The sequence below is a fragment of the Perca flavescens genome, chromosome 15 (assembly GCF_004354835.1).
Source record: "Perca flavescens isolate YP-PL-M2 chromosome 15, PFLA_1.0, whole genome shotgun sequence".
In the NCBI taxonomy this organism is placed as follows: Eukaryota; Metazoa; Chordata; class Actinopteri; order Perciformes; family Percidae; genus Perca; species Perca flavescens.
Window position 1 is genome coordinate 5,561,092 of NC_041345.1, and position 21,922 is coordinate 5,583,013.

General features: G+C 43.0%; 2 protein-coding genes across 2 annotated transcripts; one reads left to right on the forward strand and one right to left on the reverse strand.

Moving 5' to 3' along the window:
* Positions 1-1,405: 1,405 nt before the first annotated feature.
* si:dkey-110g7.8 (GTPase IMAP family member 8) lies at positions 1,406-8,993 on the reverse strand. The gene is made up of 7 exons (XM_028599464.1): positions 8,364-8,993; positions 7,184-7,801; positions 5,776-6,331; positions 3,351-3,448; positions 3,097-3,228; positions 2,230-2,820; positions 1,406-2,103 (listed from the first exon to the last, which is right to left on the reverse strand). The coding sequence occupies exons 2-7, from the start codon at positions 7,212-7,214 to the stop codon at positions 2,030-2,032; spliced, it is 1,482 nt and encodes a 493-aa protein (XP_028455265.1). The 5' UTR covers positions 7,215-7,801; positions 8,364-8,993; the 3' UTR covers positions 1,406-2,029.
* Positions 8,512-21,334, forward strand: adsl (adenylosuccinate lyase). Its single transcript, XM_028599466.1, has 12 exons — positions 8,512-8,998; positions 14,295-14,498; positions 14,730-14,774; positions 15,036-15,115; positions 16,640-16,811; positions 16,934-16,980; positions 17,249-17,339; positions 17,970-18,039; positions 18,517-18,664; positions 19,724-19,904; positions 20,454-20,630; positions 21,137-21,334. Exons 1-12 carry the CDS (start codon positions 8,855-8,857, stop codon positions 21,221-21,223), a joined length of 1,446 nt encoding a protein of 481 aa, XP_028455267.1. The 5' UTR covers positions 8,512-8,854; the 3' UTR covers positions 21,224-21,334.
* The last annotated feature ends 588 nt before the right edge of the window (positions 21,335-21,922 follow it).

The window sequence follows — 21,922 nt, forward strand, 5'->3', positions numbered from 1 at the left end:
TTATGGAAAACAACAAAATAAGTTACCATAGTTATGCGGATGACACACAAATTTACATAACCTTATCGCCAGGGAACTATAGCCCAATACAACAATTAAATATGTGCATTGAACAGATTAATGATTGGATGTGCCAGAACTTTCTTAAATTAAATGAAGAAAAAAAAACGGAGGTGGTTGTTTTTGGAGCAAAAGAGGAACGATTGAAAGTCAGCGCTCAGCTTCAAACGACAATGTTAAAAACAACAGACAAAGCAAGAAATCTTGGTGTAGTCATGGACTCAGACCTAAATTTTAAAAGCCACATTAACATAATTAAAAAATCAGCCTATTATCACCTTAAAAATATATCAAGGGTTAAAGGGCTTATGTCTCAGCAGGATCTGGAAAAACTTGTCCATGCTTTTATCTTCAGTAGACTTGACTACTGTAACGGTGTCTTTACAGGTCTCCCTAAAAAATCAATCAGACAGCTGCAACTGATTCAGAACGCTGCTGCTCAAGTCCTCATTAAAACCAAGAAAGTGGATCACATCAATCCAGTACTGAAGTCTCTACACTGGCTTCCAGTGCCTCAAAGAATTGATTTCAAAATACTTTTACTGGTTTATAAATCACTAAACGGTTTAGGGCCAAAATACATTTCTGGTCTGTTACTACATTATGACCCACCCAGACCTCTCAGGTCGTCTGGGACAGGTCTACTTGTTGTCCCCAGAGTCAGAACTAAACCGGGGGAAGCAGCGTTCAGTTTTTATGCTCCACATATCTGGAACAAACTCCCAGAAACCTGTAGGTCCGCTGCAACTCTCAGTTCTTTTAAATCTAAGCTAAAGACCTCTCTTTTTGATGTTGCTTATCTTTAAATAATCTATTTTATTAACTTTAATTTCTTATACTGCACTGTAACTTTTATTATTATACTGCACTATCAATTTTATTCTTGTCTTTTAATGTTTTTAAGTTGTTTATTATTGTTTTTTAATTGTCTTCTAATTGCTCTTTAATGTTTTATGTAAAGCACTTTGAATTGCCCTGTTGCTGAAATGTGCTATATAAATAAAGCTGCCTTGCCTTGCCTTGCCTTATATTTTAGAGTCTTCAAAGTAGCCACCCTTTGCTTTTTTATTAATAAGGGGAAAAATTCCACTAATTAACCCTGACAAAGCACACCTGTGAAGTGAAAACCATTTCAGGTGACTACCTCATGAAGCTCATTGAGAGAACACCAAGGGTTTGCAGCGCTATCAAAAAAAGCAAAGGGTGGCTACTTTGAGGAATCTAAAATATAAGACATGTTTTCAGTTATTTCACACTTTTTTGTTAAGTACATAATTCCATATGTGTTCATTCATAGTTTTGATGCCTTCAGTGAGAATCTACAATTGGATAGACATGAAAATAAAGAAACACATTGAATGAGAAGGTGTGTCCAATCTTTTGGCCTGTACTGTATTTTAAAACATCGTCCAAATTCATGATACAAGTCATATATATATATATATATATATAGAACTTACTCTAAGTCCTCTTGCTTACAATAACCAAGAGTGATGCCTACTGCAGACGTGAGTCCTACCGCCAAATCTGTCTTCTCTTAGTTTTGATTTTACGCTTTCAACTTGTATCAGGGTGGTCTGAACGCATAGTTACAATGACGAGTAATTATTTACTCTGCAGTGTTAAAACAGGGTCTCTATAGCAGCAGTTATGATATTTGTGTACATGCTCACGAACAGGAATCAATCTCTGATCCCTTGAAGCAAAAGCAGAATATGTCCCCTCCTCTTGGGGTTTGAGGAGAGTTTGCACTTTCAGTCCAGCTTGGCCCTTTTGCTCAGTGATCAGTTCGGCCTTTCTAACAAAGAGCTACTTGTGGCGAGACTCCCCCGTTCCAAGCCATTTGTTTCCCATAAAACTCTTTGGAGTTAGAGCGAGATACTGTATCTCGATGAGGTTTAAGTAACGCGAGGTGGCGTTTGGTCTCGTGGATGAAAAGCCGGACCACTTTCCTTTTAGTGCCATCGTGTCACTGTAGCTGGCATCCTCGACAGTCATCCTCCGGCTCGGTGTTGTCAGAAGAGTAAGAGCTGTCCTCGCTCACTGTCAAACGCAACACAGGTATGTTAGACAGGAGTATAATATGACATATCAGTGTTTAGACACAAACCACCCTAAACACTTATTAAGTTTGGAAAATATTCATGAAAATAAACTTGTGCGACTTACACCACTCTGTCTGTATGGGGAGGAAGGCCTTGTCACCGTTCTCTCTGATCATCTCCTCCATCTTATCCAGCAGGACTGACACACTCCTGTCCTTGCCGGGTATCTTACTGTCCAGGACGTGGTAATAGTTCCCACAGTATTCGAGTAGTCTTTGCAGCTCCCTCCCACCCCGAAGAATGTGCTCCTCGATGGGCGTGCGGCCCAGCCAATCGCCACAGCTGAACAGCACCATGGTGTGGAGGCACGCGCTGTCACCAAACAGAGTCTCTATGTGAGCCAGGAGCGTCCGCCTCTTCCTGGCCGTGAGCGACGAGACAACGGGGAGGACCAGCAGCAGGGTGTGGGGTCCAGGTCGCAGGAGGGCGGCTCCGCGCTGGGACTCCTGGCGGATGCGCTTCGGGGTCCGCCGCACCGAGAACCAATCCCAGCCAGGGGTGTCGACGATTGTGATCCGACGGCCGGATACGAGCGCCTGCCTCCTGAGGCACAGCTCCGTCTCCTGGCCCGATTCAAAGTAGCGGCGGCCTAGGATGGAGTTCCCCACCGAGCTCTTTCCGACACCCTTCCAGCCTAACAAGAGCAGTCTCAACTCTGTCAAGACGGACACAAGGAAAGAATGAGATATGAAGTAGAAGATAGTGAGATAAAGAGAAACCGTGAGGAATAGAAGAAAAATATATATAGGCTACTGTATATTCATTGACCAGAATGAGTAAGCTGTTTCCTAGAACACCAATTCAGGACTTTTGTTTTCTCTGGAGAAGCCTTATGACACATGCACTCATCTCTCTCCTCACTGCGTGACTCACACGCAGGCAAGCACACGCGAGCGCACACGCACGCACACACACACACACACACACACACCTCTCGGGGGTCCTCCGATCATCTGGTCCCTCTGTCTAGCGTGCTCCTCCATCCTCATCCTCTCCTCCTCCAGAGCTCTCCTGGCCTGCTCCTCCTCCAGTAAAATCAACTCATTCACCTCAAAGTACCAGCCTGCGCGACAGCAACAACAAATTATCTATTGTTTTCAATCAGGTCTATGACACAAACAGTGTATTCATCCATAATGCAATAATACGACTTAATATGAATATTACGTAATATGAAAAACAAACCTTGGTTGTCTGTGATCATTTCCTCCACCTTTTCCATCAGCTCGGGTACCTGTGTGTTGTCTTCTGTGTCTTTCCGAGTGTTATCGAAGGCGTGGTACCTGCGAGTGAAAATCAAATAACAAAACAAACATTTTTTAAGGGGCACTCCGCCAATTTTACACATAAAGGTTACTTCACTCATCATGAGGAGTCATACTCAGCCTGTGAAACCAGTTTTATACTGTCTTCTGAGGCTTTGAAGGGAGCTTTCAAAAATTTCAAAAAAATAACCCCGGTGATGTCATCGGGGTGATCATCAGCTTGGGCTTGAGAATTAAAGGACAATTCCGGCGCAAAATGAACCTAGGGGATAATTACATATGTGTACCGGGTCGAACGCTCTCTGGCATCTGTTTTCATGCTAATCAAATGTGTCTGTAGCTGTAGATTATAAAGACAGTAGCGTTAATGTTTACATGCGGCCGCCATCTTGGGTAACAGTCATGACGACGAACGCGGTGCAACCAGTAACCAGTAACATAGCTCAAACACAGCGTTCGTGATTCGACTGCTCATGACTGTTATCCAAGACAGCGGCCGCATGTAAACATAAACGCTACTGTCTTTATAATCTATCTTTGTAATAAATTGTCTGTACACTTACAGAGTTCTCAATGCTTCGGTTTACATGTAGGGACCATCATTATGCTACCGTTTAAGTGTGGTGCTATTTTGAGCCTTGTTAGTGGTGTAGAAATAGTGATTTACCCTGTGCCCCGAAAGCTAGCGTTAGCAGCTAAGCCCCGACTTGCGGTAGCTAGTTTCAAGCTACAGACACATTCGATTAGCATGAAAACAGATGCTGTTTGACTCGGTACACATATGTTATTAACCCCTAGGTTCATTTTGCGCCGGAATTGTCCTTTAACGCCTGACACTATCAAGTGAATGTAGGACGTAGATAATAGGGACTAGAAAGTCGGGATATCTATGCTGCTTTCTTCTTTTTTGAGTATGTCGTGAGTCATCTAACTTTACAGAAATGCAATACTAAATCGCTGGAGTACCAGGTTTAAAAGATCAGATGTGTATGGATGCAGAAGTTAGCCTGTGAAAAGAATACTCCACCTACATTACCCACAATGCAACTCAACCGCTAACAGTTTAGTTGATTTGGGTGTGTTACGCTCAAGGGGGTAAGCGAGCATCCGGAAAGCGTACCTCCTACGGGGAGATTCTGAGGCTAACAAGCCATCACCTCCCGTTAGCATTCCATTGACTCCCATTCATTTTGGCGTCACTTTGACAGCGAATAACTTTACATCTGAAGATTTTAAAGACACTATTTGTCCATTGTTTATTTCTAAAGAAACACGACAATGTATAAAAGGCTCTATTACCTTGTATCTCACGTTATGGCCCCGTAGCAGCAGTTTTCGTAAAAATAGGTTAACGATTGTATCATAACCACGCAACTTTCTGTCGCACAGTAGATAAATTACTGTATAATCAGGAGAAGCTCACAGGCAATTGGAGGGACGTGGAGGCATACAGTCAAGGGAGAAGCCCATAGAGAGTCCGTGAACGCATCGGAACAAACTATTTCAGCAACGTTTTGATGGATTGGAAATACTTTGGTATCTGGCAAGTGAATTCATATGAAGTAACATTTATCCACGAACAGATTTCTCTTGGCACAGCAACCAGAAGACTTCCAACTTTCAGACAGGTTGCTCATGTCACATCTACGTCGTCAAGCTCAGTTTGAGGCTGCGCAGTAACGCTCAGCTGTCACCAGAAAAGCGCTTCTAATTGACTTCACTGGTCTCCGTCGAAGTCTGTGGCGTCGCTGTGTCCATTTCTTTCACTGTCTGTGGTTATGCTAGTAGCGGCTAATGTTGCTCCACACCCCCAGATTTTATTCATTTTAAAACTTGACGATGCTGATTCAAGTGACATGAGCCATTTTACAGAGTTTGCACAGCTCCTTCTGGATTTGCAAAAGACTTTATACAACTTTTTGCACATATGCAGTAGTACTCCCCTGAGACATGTAAAGAGGCTTTGATGCTATTTAACTGCTGCTACAGGGTTACATGCTGCCACTCCGACATGCTTCTATTCCGACATGCTGCTATTCCGACATGCTGCTATTCCCTAACCCTAACCCCTAACCCTAACCCCTAACCCTAACCGAAACAAAAATTGTCGGAGTGGTGGGACGTTTGAAAACAACGGAAGTGCCGCCACTCCCACAATTAGACGTCAATGTCGGAGTGGGGGTATGTCTGAATTGATGGCGGAACCCTCCCTTTAAGCTGTCTATTTAACTGCTGCTTCAACCACAAGATTCAGTAATTATCTGTGATCATTTTGCTTGCACTAACAAAGACACGTTCCTTTGTTTACAGATGGCTAACTCAAAGACAGAAGAGAGACAATGTACCTGCTTCCACATCTCTCCACCAGCCACTGCAGGGACTCTCCGGTGTTCTCTATGTGCTCCTCAATGAAGACCTCTTTGGGCAGCTTGTCCACCCCAGTAAAGACCACCATGGAGTACCTCCAGGTCCCTCCACCCAGGGCCCCCAGCTGCTCCTCTGCGGCCCTCCTCTCCGTTTCGCTGAAGGGCTGGGTGACCGACACCACAAGCAGGATGGCGTGGGGCCCAGGAGGGCAGAGAATGGCCCCCATGCACGGCCCCTCGCTGTCCAGGCTCTGCGGGGCCCGTGGCGGGTTGTCCGACTCGGCGCCGGCATTGTCGTCGTTGTCAGCTTCGGCGTTGTCCTCTGGGTCACCGGGGATGGCCCACGGCGGGGTGTCCACCACAGTGACCCGTCGGCCGTAGATCTCCGTCTGGCCAACGTTGCTGTGAGTGGTCTCTGTCCCAACGTCGAAGACCTCATCCCCCAGGATGCTGTTGGCGGTGGAGGTCTTACCAGACTGTGGTCCCCCCAGGATCAGCAGCCTGCGCTCAGGGGGGTGTCGGCCCCTGGGGTCCCCTGTTGAAACACGGCAAGATTAAACTTGGAGGTTCCCCACAAGGATGGGTTTGTTGACTTAATTTTCTGGCCGCTACATGAATCACAGCAGTTGTCCCCCCCCGAAGGAAATGCTCTTTATCCTTTCTTTTGCTTTAATCTCCGGTTCTGTCTCTAAATGATGGTCCACAAAGTGCTTTTTCATAAATCCTGCATTCTTTTCACTTCAACACCCTGTCCAACTCGTGCACTCTGCCTCATTTTTGTCCTCACTCGACAGATTTCCTCTGAGAAGGGCACTTCTTATCTGAGTTGCATGTAACATTATACCTCTTCTCCTTAACTGCCTACACTTTCACTCTTGTCCTTATCCCATTCTCTCCCCCTAACCTCCCTCCCAGCCTGCCTCCTCTTTGTTTTCATCCGTCCTTATAGCCTTTGGGAAAATTGGGTCAGAGAAGTGGAACCTCGGACTCCCAGAGAGAATGACGTGTACAGAAAATGAATTTTACTAAAAAGGTACACAAAGAAGATATAGTTTTGATTAACGGCATCGCAGAAGAATATGAATATTCCGAGGCTGCCAAGAGGAACAACGCCTGGCCTGTGTGGATGACAAGAGAGGGAGAACATAGAGGGAGGAGAGGGAAGTTTATGGATTTACCCCTGTTACTCACCACTGCTGACACTTTCAGTGTGAGCTGCTAAACACAGAAAGTTGACTCAAGCAACAGTTTCACAGCATTATGGATGTTGTGGTCCAAATAATGAAGTGGCTCTGAGAGTTAAGCCCGGATGTTGCAACTGAATGAATGATGGTAATGACGGGGAACATGCGGCGAGGTGTGCAGCTAAGAATGAAAAGCCACTCACCAGTGTCAGAGGCAGAGGACACAGCAGCCATCTTGTGTGTAGAACCTCTGGCTTCCTCCTCCTCAGCCCCCCTCCTCCTTCTCCTTCTCGCCTCCACGGTGGCTTCCTCTTCTTGCCTCTTCAGAAAGCAATGGATCCTGAGTGGCGTGCGAAAGGCTGGCAGCTCAAATGCTTCTTGGCTCTCTCTTTCACTCTAACCCTCATTCTACTGCAGTGTTACTCACTCTATCCTCTGTTCTCTGTTTCTACCCCTGCCTTCCTTTCTCTCTTCATACCTCCTCTGCCATTCAACCTCTCCCCCTCTCTCTCTCTCTTTTTTTTTTAAATCTGTTTTCCTCCACACCCCCTCTACCCACTATGGCTCTTTTCCGTCCTTTACCCTGTAGCTTCTCTCCCCTTTTCCTCGTCTCCCTGTGCTCCGTCTTTTATTTATCTGGCCAAGAAGAGGGGAAAGATTGTGCAATGCAGGAGACTGTAAGCCAAATCTATCCTTGCTGCAGCAGTTCCAGGCAGACGTCTCGTCATTTTTCTTAGGTAAAACAGAGGAAGCTGTTCCTCCCACTCGCTTGTATCACACAGCAGCAGCAGCAGCAGCAGCAGCGTGGCACTGTATGCAGACTGCAGTCAGGAGGACAGATAGAAAGATGGATAGACAGAGAGAGAGAGAGAGAGAAAGAGAGAGAGAGGGAGGGAGAAAGCGAGAGAGGGAGCACTATGTTCTTTGTTTACAGCTGGACATATTCCCCAGATGCTGCATCATGCACAAATACAACTATTTATATGATGCCTGCAGACATAGAAACATCGAGGGAGGGGAGGGGATTTATACTGCATGAATACATTTAAATATTGATATAAGACATGCAGCCATACAGCTTACATAATGCATACAAGCTCCCATAAATAGCAAATGACGGTAAGGCGTTAATTGCATTGAATTCTAAGCACTGTCATCAAAATGTGAGTCATTTCTGAAGGATGTTGAACTCAAAAAATGATAAAATCATTCTGAATGTCTGAGCTCATCCTTGGCTCTTAACAGGTTGATCATGTACGCTGTGTGGCGGGATACATTCACGGACCCAAGTAAAATCACGTTTAAAAACAAACATTAGTTGTATACACTTTAAAGAATAAAAATAACCACACTGATACAATTCGTAACGTTTTGTTGACGTACTTTCACGGACTGGGGCGTTGTTTAAACTCGCAGCTGTTTCGAACCAACAATTGAAGAGCAATTAGAGCGATGACGCCACTTTTCCGTACGTTGTCAAAAGTGTCGTACTCACGGAGCCTACCTCCCGCCGTACGCCGACTTGTAGTGTCGTAAAATAAAAAGCTTCCCTGGCAGTTTATTAATTTTAGACTGAATCGCTGTCGGCTAGCGGTTAGCCAAATTAGCTGTTAGCTATCCCGGTGGAGGCTAGCGTGGAACAGATTGGGCAGGTCGTAAAACAGTATTATTATCTGCGCCTACCTCATGGCATACAGTCATCTTGCACATGCGCAGAACGGATTGTGCCGGTGGAACGGATTGGGTACTGACACAGTTCCATGTGATGCTACAAGCCGAAGACGGCGCGGGTTACTTGGGAAGCTAGTGTGTGTTGGTGAAGGTGCAGGGCAGACTTTTTGTGTTTTAGCGGACACCACTTCGTCTTTACAAAAATGGAGGGACCGGACGAGTTCATGAAGTACCGTTCCCCGCTGGTGTCGAGGTATGCCAGCAAGGAAATGGCGTACAACTTCAGTGACAGGAAGAAATTCACAACCTGGAGAAAGCTGTGGATCTACCTGGCTAAGGCTGAGAAGGTTGGACATATTGTAGCTGTACTATGGCAACCCCGTGTTCTTGCTAGTGTTGTGTTTAAGTGCACACCTTTTAATGCTTTATAAGTCTTATATAGGTCTTTTTCGACCTTCACAGAGCCCTTCTCAAGTTCCCTGCTCTAAATATAGTTTTGAGGAGAACCCCCCTTCAGAGCTTTAGGCATGGTTGTCAGGTCCTGAGCTAAGCAGAGTTAGGACTACTCCTTGTACCATACAATAAGCAGGAAAAAACACATTACGAAGTATGAAGAATAACAAACAGTTTTAGGCGAGGTGGGACTTGCCTTCCTAAAAATATGGAATCCTAATTCAAGTTTTTTCAATTTTAACAGCTTTAATTTACACAAAAATCACGTAAAACTTAAATGAAAATATTGTTTAACTTATCTTATAAATAAAATGTACTTTTCCTTTTTTTTCCATCAACCCATTTTAACTTTTGAATATGAAATTTAGCAATTACAATAGGAATATCCGTTTATATACAGCTTATTTACAGCTGCAAACTCATATTATTTGTATTTTAGGATTCCGAGAATACTACTTGTTTCCATGGACCGCTCATAAAAATGGAGGCTGGTAAGAGTACAAAGGTTATATTGTCCTGCATTTAGATATATAGATATAGATAGATAGATAGTTACTTTGCCTGTCAGCAGTGGCGGAATGTAACTAAGTACATTTACTCAAGTACTGTACTTAAGTACAGATGTTGAGGTACTTGTACTTTACTTGAGTCTTTTCTTTTCATGCCACGTTCTACTTCTACTCCGCTACATTTCAGAGGGAAATATTGTACTTTTTACTCCACTACATACATCTGACAGCTTTAGTTACTTTACACATTAAGATTTTTGCACACAAATCCCATGTATGATATTTTATTACTAATTAAACTACCAAACAGTAAATAGGCCTACAAGTCCAGCTGAAATGATTAGACCATTAAACACTAGTTGATTGACAGAACTGTTTGGATCATTTCCAGTTTCTACATGCAAGGATTTTTCTGCATTGAGTACTTTTAATACTTTAAAGGAACACGCCGACTTATAGGGAATTTAGCTTATTCACCGTAACCCCCAGAGATAGACAAGTCCATACATACCCTTCTCATCTCCGTGAGTGCTGTAACGCTGTCTGACGGCTCCAGCGGCATCAGGCCAGCACAGAACATGCAGGTGACTGGTTCCAGTAATCCTACTGCTCCGAATAAGTGACAAAATAACGCCAACATGTTCCTATTTACATGTTGTGATTTATAGAGTCACAGCGTGTACAAAAAACAACGTAACATGAGACACAGCCGTCTTCTAACTGTAAACAAACCAGGAACTATATTCTCAGGTGGAAGACTATACTACTTGGGTGGAGTGATATACTCGCAGCAAGCCTGTCTGAGAATATAGTTCCCGGTTTGTTTACTGTTAGAAGATGGCTGTGTCTCATGTTACGCTGTTTTTTGTACACGCTGTGACTCTACAAATCTCAACATGTAAATAGGAACATGTTGGCGTTATTTTGTCACTTTTGTCACAATTGGGAGCAGTAGGCTAGTTGGAACCAGTTACCTGCAGGATCTGTGCTAGGCTAAGCTAATGCTGGAGCCGTCAGATAGCGTTACAGCACGCACGGAGATGAGAAGGGTATGTATCGACTTGTCTTACTCTGGGGGTTACAGTGAATAAGCTAAATTCCCAATAAGTCGGCGTGTTCCTTTTAAGAACATTTTACTGATAATACTCACATATTTTTACTTAAAGGTCCAATGTGTAGGATTTTCTCCCATCTAGCCTTTTTCTGGGCGAAGAAGAAGACTCCTGTTCCTGATAATTGGATTTTGAATACGTGTGGTCCTCCATGTTTCCTTTTTCAAACTTGCAGGGCCCTGGAAGCGACGATACTAGGGCTGGGCAATATATCGATATTATATCGATATCATGATATGAGACTAGATTAGATTAGATTTTGAATATCGTAAAATGGTAACATACTAGGGTCTTTTCCTGGTTTTGAAGGTTGCATTTAGAGTAAAGTTTTTCTGTACTTAGCAGACTGTTCTAGCTGTTCTATTATTTGCCTTTACACTTTGCCTTTACTCATTTTAAATTGACATTTCTGATGATTATTTATCAAAAATCTCATTGTGTCAATATTTTGTTAAAGGACCAATTGTTCATCCTACAATATCGTCGCAATATCAACATCAAGGTATGTCAAGAACATCGTGATACTTGATTTTCTTCATATCGCCCAGCCCTAGACGATACCCATTAGAAGCATTAGACTTCTTCATATACAGTATTAGGGGACCACTAAGGCCTATATAAAAGAGACTTCAGATACAGTATTAGGGGACCACTAAGGTCTATATAAAAGAGACTTCAGATACAGTATTAGGGGACCATTAAGGCCTATATAAAAGAGACTTCAGATACAGTATTAGGGGACCACTAAGGCCTATATAAAAGAGACTTCAGATACAGTATTAGGGGACCATTAAGGCCTATATAAAAGAGACTTCAGATACAGTATTAGGGGACCACTAAGGTCTATATAAAAGAGACTTCAGATACAGTATTAGGGGACCACTAAGGTCTATATAAAAGAGACTTCATATACAGTATTAGGGGACCACTAAGGTCTATATAAAAGAGACTTCAGATACAGTATTAGGGGACCACTAAGGTCTATATAAAAGAGACTTCAGATACAGTATTAGGGGACCACTAAGGTCTATATAAAAGAGACTTCAGATACAGTATTAGGGGACCACTAAGGCCTATATAAAAGAGACTTCAGATACAGTATTAGGGGACCACTAAGGTCTATATAAAAGAGACTTCAGATACAGTATTAGGGGACCACTAAGGCCTATATAAAAGAGACTTCAGATACAGTATGGGGGACCACTAAGGTCTATATAAAAGAGACTTCAGATACAGTATTAGGGGACCACTAAGGTCTATATAAAAGAGACTTCAGATACAGTATTAGGGGACCACTAAGGTCTATATAAAAGAGACTTCAGATACAGTATTAGGGGACCACTAAGGTCTATATAAAAGAGACTTCAGATACAGTATTAGGGGACCACTAAGGTCTATATAAAAGAGACTTCAGATACAGTATTAGGGGACCACTAAGGCCTATATAAAAGAGACTTCAGATACAGTATTAGGGGACCACTATATAAAAGCATCCAAAGAGCACCATGTCATGGGACCATTAAAGCAACACCAAAGCTCTTTTCCTCTTCGGTCCCCCTACAGGTTGGAAGCGGCATTGTCCATTACCGGCGTATGTCTCATTTGAACTACAGATCCGCTACCCGATCTGGCAAACTTGCATAGCGCGGTTATAGCCGATAGAGAGCCGCAAAGCGAATGCAGAAGTGCCGTTCACCCTGTTACAAGTTGATGAACCACTGAAACGATTTTGGAAACATTATTTTAAGGTACAAAATAATCTTTGGTGTTGCTTTAATATATATGTAAGCTCTATAATGTTTACACTGATTGAAATAGTCAAACCCAGGACTCCATGTTTTAATCGCTGCACCGCTAAAAATGGAAATATTCTACATGTGTACATTGTTTTAGAAACATTCCCCCAAATGTTTGTTGTATTTGGTTTCTTTGGAAACTTGAGGTCTAAACTAGAATTAAGAATAAAGGAATGTGGGTTTGAACAATGTTTAGTTGCACAGACGGAGTCTGTAAATGATGGCCTCAGGGCTTAATAGAAAATGCCCTCTAAAAACATCTTGACATTTAGCTCCCTAACCAAACAGCCATGCGATCCCCCTAAGGTCCCCGTGCTCATGTTTAGCACACTGGCGTCATCGAAAAATAAAGGTGGCCGAGCCTTTTCAGTGGCTGCTCCAAACCTCTGGAATAGTTTACCGATTCATATAAGAACATCTCGGACCGTTGAAACGTTCAAGTCCTTGCTTAAGACCCACTACTATTCGTTGGCTTTCAATTCAAGTTGAGCTTTGACACCTTGTCCTTTTTTTATTTTCCTCTCTTTTTTTTCTTTTTCCTCTCTATTGTTGGTTATTTTGTATTGTTTGTGTATAATTATCTTTTTTTTTTTCTAAGCTTGTTAAGCACTTTGGTCAAGTATGGTTGTTTTTAAACGTGCTGTATGAATAAAATTGAACTGAACATCAAGGTTTATCAAAAAGACACATGATATGTTTAACCATGCAGAATTTTGCAGTTGCTGATGATTTCAAAAGATCTATTCGGCTAACATTACTCTGTAGGCATCACACATGCTAAAACAGTAATTCGGCAAATCTTATAATTGGTTATCTGGCGATAGACCCTCTCTCACATGCATCACCTCACATGACCACGCACTAATCAGAAGTGATCAGAGTCCGTCTTTTCTATTATTCCTGTACTCCGAGAATGTTCTTTAGGGGGTTAGCTCTGCTACAGTCAGCCTGTGCAGAGTTTAGTGAGACCTGTGTCTGCCACTGTGTGGCTTGTGTGTGAAAATAGCATGCAGAGAATGTCACAGTAACAGGAGACCGTCCCCTGAGAGGCTGCATGTTAGTAGCCTCAGCCTAGCCCAGCCTAACTTCTGTAGCCTTGGTAGTGTTTTTGTCTTGTCCGGTCAGGCAAGTGAAAAAACGCTGAAAAAAGTGTAAAATAGCGATTTAAAAAGAAAAAAACGTCAAAAGAACCAACTAAATTCTCTGTTGGCCAACGGCACATTCAAATCAAATCATTCAACAAGCTTTTTTCTGACGAGGGTAAGAGACCGATAACGTCATTTATGATACCATGATGCCCAAACGGGCAAGCGGGTGGGTTTTTTCCATTTACTTGCCCCGGGCCATTGGGCAACCCTTATTGTTGAACCCTGCGTGTCTAATGTTGGGCCACTGATTGCTTGGAATTGGCCTGGCCACATGTCTGACCTTTTGACCGATCACTGTCCTGTGTTGTAACACAGAGGGGGAGGGAGGTACTTTCAGTGGTTGGGCTCAATTTCCCAATTAACCCATTCCGTAGTTCCATCACAGGACTGCTCTATCCCAAAAAAACTCCAATCTAATCAGGATCTCACGAGGAGAGCACATGCCTGTAGAAAAGCCAGGAGGATAACTAATGTCATTATCCGGCTGTCTGTCTCCTGTTCAAACCTCTTAGAGTGATGTGATAATATTGTATTTTAAAAGAAAAGGAAAGGTTTTCCTTTTGTTTTTTTCTCACTGTGTCGCTCTTTCCCTCCTCTCCCTGTCTTCATCCATGTCCTTCCTCAGGCTTTGGGTCTGCCCATCACCGACGCCCAGATTGTGGAGATGGAGAGCCATGAGGTGGACATTGACTTCGCCATGGCGGCCGAGGAGGAGCGGAAGCTCAGGCACGACGTCATGGCCCACGTCCACACCTTCGCACACTGCTGCCCCACTGCTGCTCCCATCATCCACCTCGGCGCCACCTCCTGCTACGTGGGAGACAATACTGTAATTATGATGGACATCTTGATGATGATGATGATAATCTTTTGATAACGTGCAACATCAGAATTCTCATATTATGTAATGATATAAAAAAGCATCCACAAGGATCAGTAGCTTTGGCGTTTGAAAAAATAATTCCCAGCTAGAAATTATAGTACTGCATTGGGGTTAAGCATGTTTTTCTTTTTTTTTTTTTAAGTTCTTATGTACTTTAAGTGGTTTTCTTTTTCCCAGGATCTCATTATGCTGCGTGACGGATTTGACCTTCTCTTGCCTAAGGTGAGGCTCAGCTGTTTGCCAGAAAACACGCACACCCATCCAGTTGTGCATCTATGAAATTGGTATATGATTTATTTTTTCCTTTGCAAGCCTCAGCTGTTCAGTAACAAGTCAACAATGTAGAAATAATCATTGCAATAATTTCTTTGCAGTGTTTTGTCACACCACACACAAAATACATAAATGAGCTTAACATGCGTAACAGTTACACGTCTTATGCAATAATTCAGTGCTAAAACCCTTTGTTCTCTTGTTCCACAGCTGGCCAGAGTCATTGACAGGCTGGCAAACTTTGCAGAGAAATACGCTGACCTTCCCACGCTCGGCTTCACACACTACCAGTGAGTCTGAATACAGCTGCCCCTCTCTGAGGCTCGCCTCATCATGTTTTCAAACACTGTTTGTCTTCATCACTTGGCCTGGGCCTCCTTCTGTACCTGATTTTGCTGATGTAGAACATTAGGGGCCCTATTTTATCAATCTAAGAGCACGGCGTGAAGCGCATGGCGCAGGTGCGTTTAAGGCGTGTCCAAATCCATTTCTGCCTATTTGACGTCAGAAGAAAAGGGTCCCTGCGCATGGTTTAAAAGGGTTGTACTAAGTGTCTTCATTAATCATAGGTGTGTTTTGGGCATAACATGCAATAAACCAATCAGAGATCATCTCCCATTCTCTTTAAAAGCCAAGCGCGTTTGTACCTTGGCACATTGCTATTATGATGTGTGTGTGTGTGTGTGTGTGTGTGTGTGTGTGTGTGACAAGCATAGTGTGCGCAAGCTGTGCATAGGCACATTTTACCAATTCACTGTTAAAATAACAATGAAATGCTGCACTATTGACTTTAGACCAGGTTTTTGGCGCGATCACTTCCCGCTGCCTCAAGACAGCAATACGCCCAGAATGCACCTGAACACACCTCTCTGTAAGACCAGCACGCCCGTGGGCGCAAAGATGGGCGCAGGTGCGTCTATTTAAACGACGTGGGTGCTGGACGGAGAAATTGACAACTGCGTCGGTCTTAAACTAGCAAAGACGCTTGCGTCGGGCTTTGCGCTATGCCGGGTGCAAGATAGGGCCCCTATGGGCGTAATGATACATCGATCTGGATCAAATATTGATTCAGTGGACCACTATACAATAGGGTTGGGAATCACCAGAGGCCTCACAATACAAAATCATCACGATACTTAGAGTATGTCATGATACAATGATACAATGTTTTTTTTTCCAACTTTTTCCCAATTTCAAATGATGTCCCCCCAAAAAAAGATACATTTTTCTGTTTGTTCATCTCACTTGAATTTTATTGCTGCAAAATGGGATTGTCAAGCAGAAAAACATACCAAGACATATATAATAATAGATCGATACTTGGCGTCTCTGTATCCATACAGTATTGCCACGGAAAATATCGCGATACAATGCTGTATCCATTCCCCCCCACCCCTACAATCCAAGATCATCGATGCAAAGTGAAAATATCGATACATATAGTCTGTAAGGTGCCCTTTTTATTTTAGATTCCCACGTTATATTTATTCTTTTTATTAAAAAGATATTTTAAATTAAAATGTCTGGAAGTACTCCTTAATGAAATTGTCAAATCCTATTTAAGTTACTTTTTTTGAGTTGCTATAAATGTAACCGTGTAAATGGACACGTGGTATCGTCTCATATCGATCGCAGGCCCCAGAATTGAATGGAATCGAAATGGCATTGTGACAGACTTTAAGATATCAGCATATATTGTATCGCTGTCCAAAGAATCAATATAATATTGTGTCGTGATAGCACCTGTGATTTACACCCCTAAAAGAACATTGCAGTGTTTACATATTTCCCCTCTCCTCCTGCTCGGCCTACAGGCCTGCCCAGTTGACCACGGTAGGAAAGCGAGCGTGTCTGTGGCTGCAGGACTTGGCCATGGACATGCGGAACCTGCAGCGAGCCCGCGATGATCTGCGTTTCCGGGGGGTTAAGGGCACCACAGGCACCCAGGCCAGCTTCCTGCAGCTCTTTCAGGGGGACCATGATAAGGTATACATCATTAATAAATTGGCATGTAGACAATGATGAAGATTTAGAATTCAGAAGCATTTTATTATGGTGGATTATAAATGTAGCAATGCTCACGTTAAAAATCGTTTTTCTTTCATCAGGTAGAAGAGCTTGACAGAATGGTGACAAAGATGGCTGGCTTCGAAAAGTAAGTTCTGTAGTAAAGTACAAGAGATTTACACTCTCCTCCTCTAATACTGAGAAGAATCATATCTTTTCTCTCAGTATCATGGAAGAAATGTGATTATTATTATTATTATTATTATTAACACAAGACTAGCAGACGTGGAGATGATATGCGGTTATTGTGTAAACTGTTAAATGCCACGGCCACAAAAAGGGTGGTGTTATTTAAACTGGTTGTGGAGACTTTTCTCTGTTATTAGTCCTGATGATGTTGTTCCCACGCTCCACAGAGCCTACCTGGTAACTGGACAGACATACAGCCGTAAGGTGGACGTAGACTGTGTGGCCAGCCTGGCCAGTTTGGGAGCCACTGTCCACAAGGTAAGCTGCCGGCCGGAGCTGGAGACGCGTAGAATACACGTGTCAAACTCAAGGCCCACGGGCCAAATCCGGCCCGTTGCAGATTAAGAACCGGCCCGTATATCAATTTGGGTTCACAATAAATTTTGGCCCTCCTAGTTGTGCGCCAAACCAAAAACACAGGAAAGTGTTTTTTAAAACTGCAATTACCTGACATTCAAAGTAGACATATGGCAGATTTGCCGACTCTGAGACTCAGAAATTCCCCCAGAAGCAGCAGAGGTTTCATATTCAGGCTGTGAAACAGGTTGTTTGTACAAAAATGCGACAAAAAGCAACAAATTTACAAAAAGTGGCAAAACAGTCGGAACAAAAATGAGGAAAAAAAGCTACCAAAAAGTGACGTGCAATAACAAAAGCACATCAATAAACTGTACATGTCTGGCCCTTGGTGTGATTTTCTTTTTCCAGTGTGGCCCTTAGTGAAAATGAGTTTGACCCCCCCTGGCGTAGAGGAACGTTGCCATCTAGTGGTGTTAGATGGAACTCTGGCACGTGCTCTGATAAACCTGCTCTTTCTTTTCCCTGACTTATGAAGTAGAATATGTATGCTTTGGACTGGTTTCTCACTGTGCTGTCTGTCTGCTGCAGCTCTGTACAGACATCCGCCTGCTCGCCAACCTGAAGGAGATTGAGGAGCCTTTTGAGAAAGAGCAGATTGGTACATTCACTACATTACTTGCCATATAATCCTGTATTGCAGGTAGGGCTGGGTATCATTAAAAAGATTCCGATACTAATACTGTGACGTCGATACCAGTTCCTAAACGATAATTTTTTACACATTACGGCACACACATATTTTTGTTTATTTTCAGCTCCTGCTACGTGTGCCCCGTCTGTGTGTAACATAGAATTTTTCCTACGTGCCTCTACGACGTGTAACGTTAAACAGCCAATCACAGACATGGTTAGATCTTGGTAGAAGCATGCTGCATGCTTATTGGGTCATTGGCTCTGATGAGATTTACTCCTTAAGTATTGAAATTGGGTATTGAATGACGAGGCATTTTTCGATACTCAATACTTTAGAGGCAATTCAGTCGGTGCTTAAAAATGATTTGAATTCGGCACCCAGTCCTAATTGCAGGTATTTCGTGTGCAAAACCGTCACCATGAAGTTGTCGTCTCCCTCCAGGTTCCAGTGCCATGCCCTACAAGAGGAACCCGATGCGAGCAGAGCGTTGCTGCAGCTTGGCCCGTCATCTGGTGGCGCTGATGGCCGACCCGCTGCAGACGGCGTCCGTCCAGTGGCTGGAGAGGACGCTGGACGACAGCGCCAACAGGTCGGCCCCACCACACACACACAAATGCTCCGCATGTGTGAGATACTGTGATGTGCTTGTGTTGGCAACCCGTAGTGTTACTCAGTTATTCCGTCAGAAGTTGTTTTTTGAATGAGCTAAAGGTATTCAGGTTCTGATTTGGTACTGGATCCTGCAGAGGCTATTCTGTCTCTCTCTCTCTAAGAGCTGCAACTAACGATTATTATTTTCATTGTCGATTAATCTGTCGATTATTTTCTCGATTTGTTTGGTCTATAAAATGTCAGAAAATGGTGAAAAATGACGATCAGTTTTTTTTAATTCAGTTTACTGTCACAGGGGAGTGAAGAAAGTGTAAATATTAACATTTAAGTAGCTAGAATCAAAGCATTTTTTTTTTTTTAATGACTAACCAATTAATCGATTACTAAAATAGTTGGCGATTAATGTAATAGTTGACTGACTAATCGATTTAAAGTGCTTGTATTATGCTTTTTGACTTTTTCCCTTTCCTTTATTGTGTTATATATCGTTGTTGTGCATGTTATAGGTTTACAAAGTGAAAAAGCCCAAAGTCCCCCCCCAAAGGGACTTACCATCTCCAACAGAAAACACTGTTCACCAACTGCTCCAAACAGCTCTATTGTAGTCCAGCCTTTACTTCAGAGACCAACGTGGTCACTTTGTAACACACGTTATAATGCTCACCTAGCTGCTAGCATGGTACGCCCTCATACTCTGCTTCTGACTGGCTAGTAGTCCTTACCTAGGTAATGCACATGTGCGACTCTCAACAAAGATGGTACAGAAGTGTGACGTCTCACGCTGTAACTAAAACAGGGAGATCAACACACAGGGTGAAAAGAGGAGCTGCAGCAATGAGCAGTACAACAAAAATATGGTGTTTTTATTTTTTTATTAAACCACATATACCTATTCTGGTATAACCTCTAAATAAAGTGATGAACCTGAAAATGAGCATAATATGAGCACTTTAAGGGATTCATCTTTGCAGCTCTACTCTCTCTCTTACCCCCTTCACATTTCCTCATTCTTGCTCTCTCCCGCTCTCGTGTGCAGGAGGATCTCCCTGCCTGAGTCCTTCCTGACAGCTGACATCATCCTCAGCACTCTGCAGAACATCACCGAGGGACTGGTGGTCTACCCTAAAGTCATCGAGAGACACATCCGCCATGAGCTGCCCTTCATGGCCACAGAGAACATCATTATGGCCATGGTGAAGGCCGGAGGAAACAGACAGGTACTAGTGAGGAGTTTTGGTTTAAATAATTTATTAAATTGTGATTGTATTAGGGCTGCACAATTTACCGTTTTTTTTTTTTTTTTTCGCCATCGCGATATCAACTGCCACAATAAACACTTTGCGAAAAGCTGCGACATATCACGAAACCCATACATAACGCTCAGATTTTTATTTGTGTAAGTTGAAAGAAAATATCATTAAAAAAACTGCACTTTAAAATGTAACTCATTCTTTTTTAAAAGATGCCTTTTAATATTCAATTCAATGTTCAATTTGTTAATGTTGGAAATTTCCTTTCATTTTGTTTTTAACTCAACAAGCAATTTGTTGTATTTAAGCAGAACACTGACCTCAGCAGAACTGCAAAACAGAGTACACTTTAATATCTGTTTATTTATCGTAAGTAATGTCGTTGCCGCAATATTCAACAACGTTATCGCATATTTCCCTCATATCGTGCAGCTCTGGATTGTATAAATGTGTAGCGTGTCCTGACCTTGTGTTATCAGCCTTTGTGCTTAAGACAACATATTTCTGTTCCCTCAGGACTGCCACGAGAAGATCCGTGTTCTCTCCCAGGAGGCAGCCGCTGTGGTCAAACAGGAGGGTGGGGATAACGACCTGCTGGCCAGAGTCCAGCGAGACCCCTACTTCGCCCCCATTCTGGGGCAGCTGGACGCCATACTGGACCCTAAGACCTTTATCGGCCGCGCTCCCCAGCAGGTACAAACGTGAACCGCCTCTGGTCTTTATTCTAGCTGCCTTCCTGACCATTACAAGAGCTCTCAGTAGGGCTGGGTACCCAATTTGATACTTTTTAGGCACAGACGGAATTGCTCTAAAGTATCGAGTATCGAAAAATGCCTCGTCATTCAGTACCAAATTTCAATACCTAAGAAATAAATCTCATCAGGGTCAGTGAGCCAATAAGCATGCAGCATGCTTCTACTAAGATATAATGTTGCTGGTGATTGGCGGTCTAACGTTACACGCTGTAGAGGCCGGCAGGAAAAACTCTGTTACAGAGACGGGGCTCACCTAGTAGGAGCTGAAAAATAAATGAAAAGATTTTTGCTGTAATTTCTTTTTCTTTAAATGGTTTTCATAAAATTTGTATCGAAAAAAGTATCGCTAAGGAACCGGTATCAAAGTCACTGTCTTGGTATCGAAAATGTTTGCCCTATACCCAGCATGTATACTAATGGGGAGTAATGTATCCTCTGGTCCAGGTGGCCAGGTTCCTGTCTGAGGAAGTCCGCCCCCTGCTGGAGCCTTACAAGGCTAAGATGGATGTCAAGATCGAGCTTGAGCTCTGACGGGCGCACACAGAGACGATGACTCGCACACAAATCCAAAGAAGGAGACTTCATGGTTGTGCGTGGCCATGCTGAACGCTGCACCTCAATAAAGAACAGTTGTTGAATGAATTCTTCCCTATCATAGTGTTTTCATTTCTGCCCGCTGCATTTTAAAAAGTTATAAAATAGAATGTGATAAACTCAAAATCATACACTTTTTAAAGGACAATTCCGTCACAAAATGAACCTGGGGGTTAATGAGACGTGTACCAAGTCGACCGTTCTCTGGGATATGTTTTCATGCTAATCGAATGTGTCTCTAGCTTGAAACAAGATAGAGCAAACCGCTGATTAGCTTATAAAGCTAGTCATCGGGGCAGAGGGTAAAGTAAGGGGTTTCTACACCACTAACAAGGCTCAAAATAGCACCACACTTCCACAGTAGCATAATGAGGGTCCCTACATGTAAACCGAAGCATTGAGAACTTTGTAAGTGTACAGACAGTTTATTAAAAAGATAAGATTATGAAGCCCGTAGTATTCACATACAAGCAGGCGCCATCTTGGGAAAACAGTCATGACCAGTCGAACCACGAACGGCGTGCTTGAGCTACGTTACTGGTTGCACGGCGTTCGTTTATAAGCTAATCAGTGGTTTGCGCTAGCTTGTTTCTAGCTAGAGACACATTCCATTAGCATGAAAACATATCCCAAAGA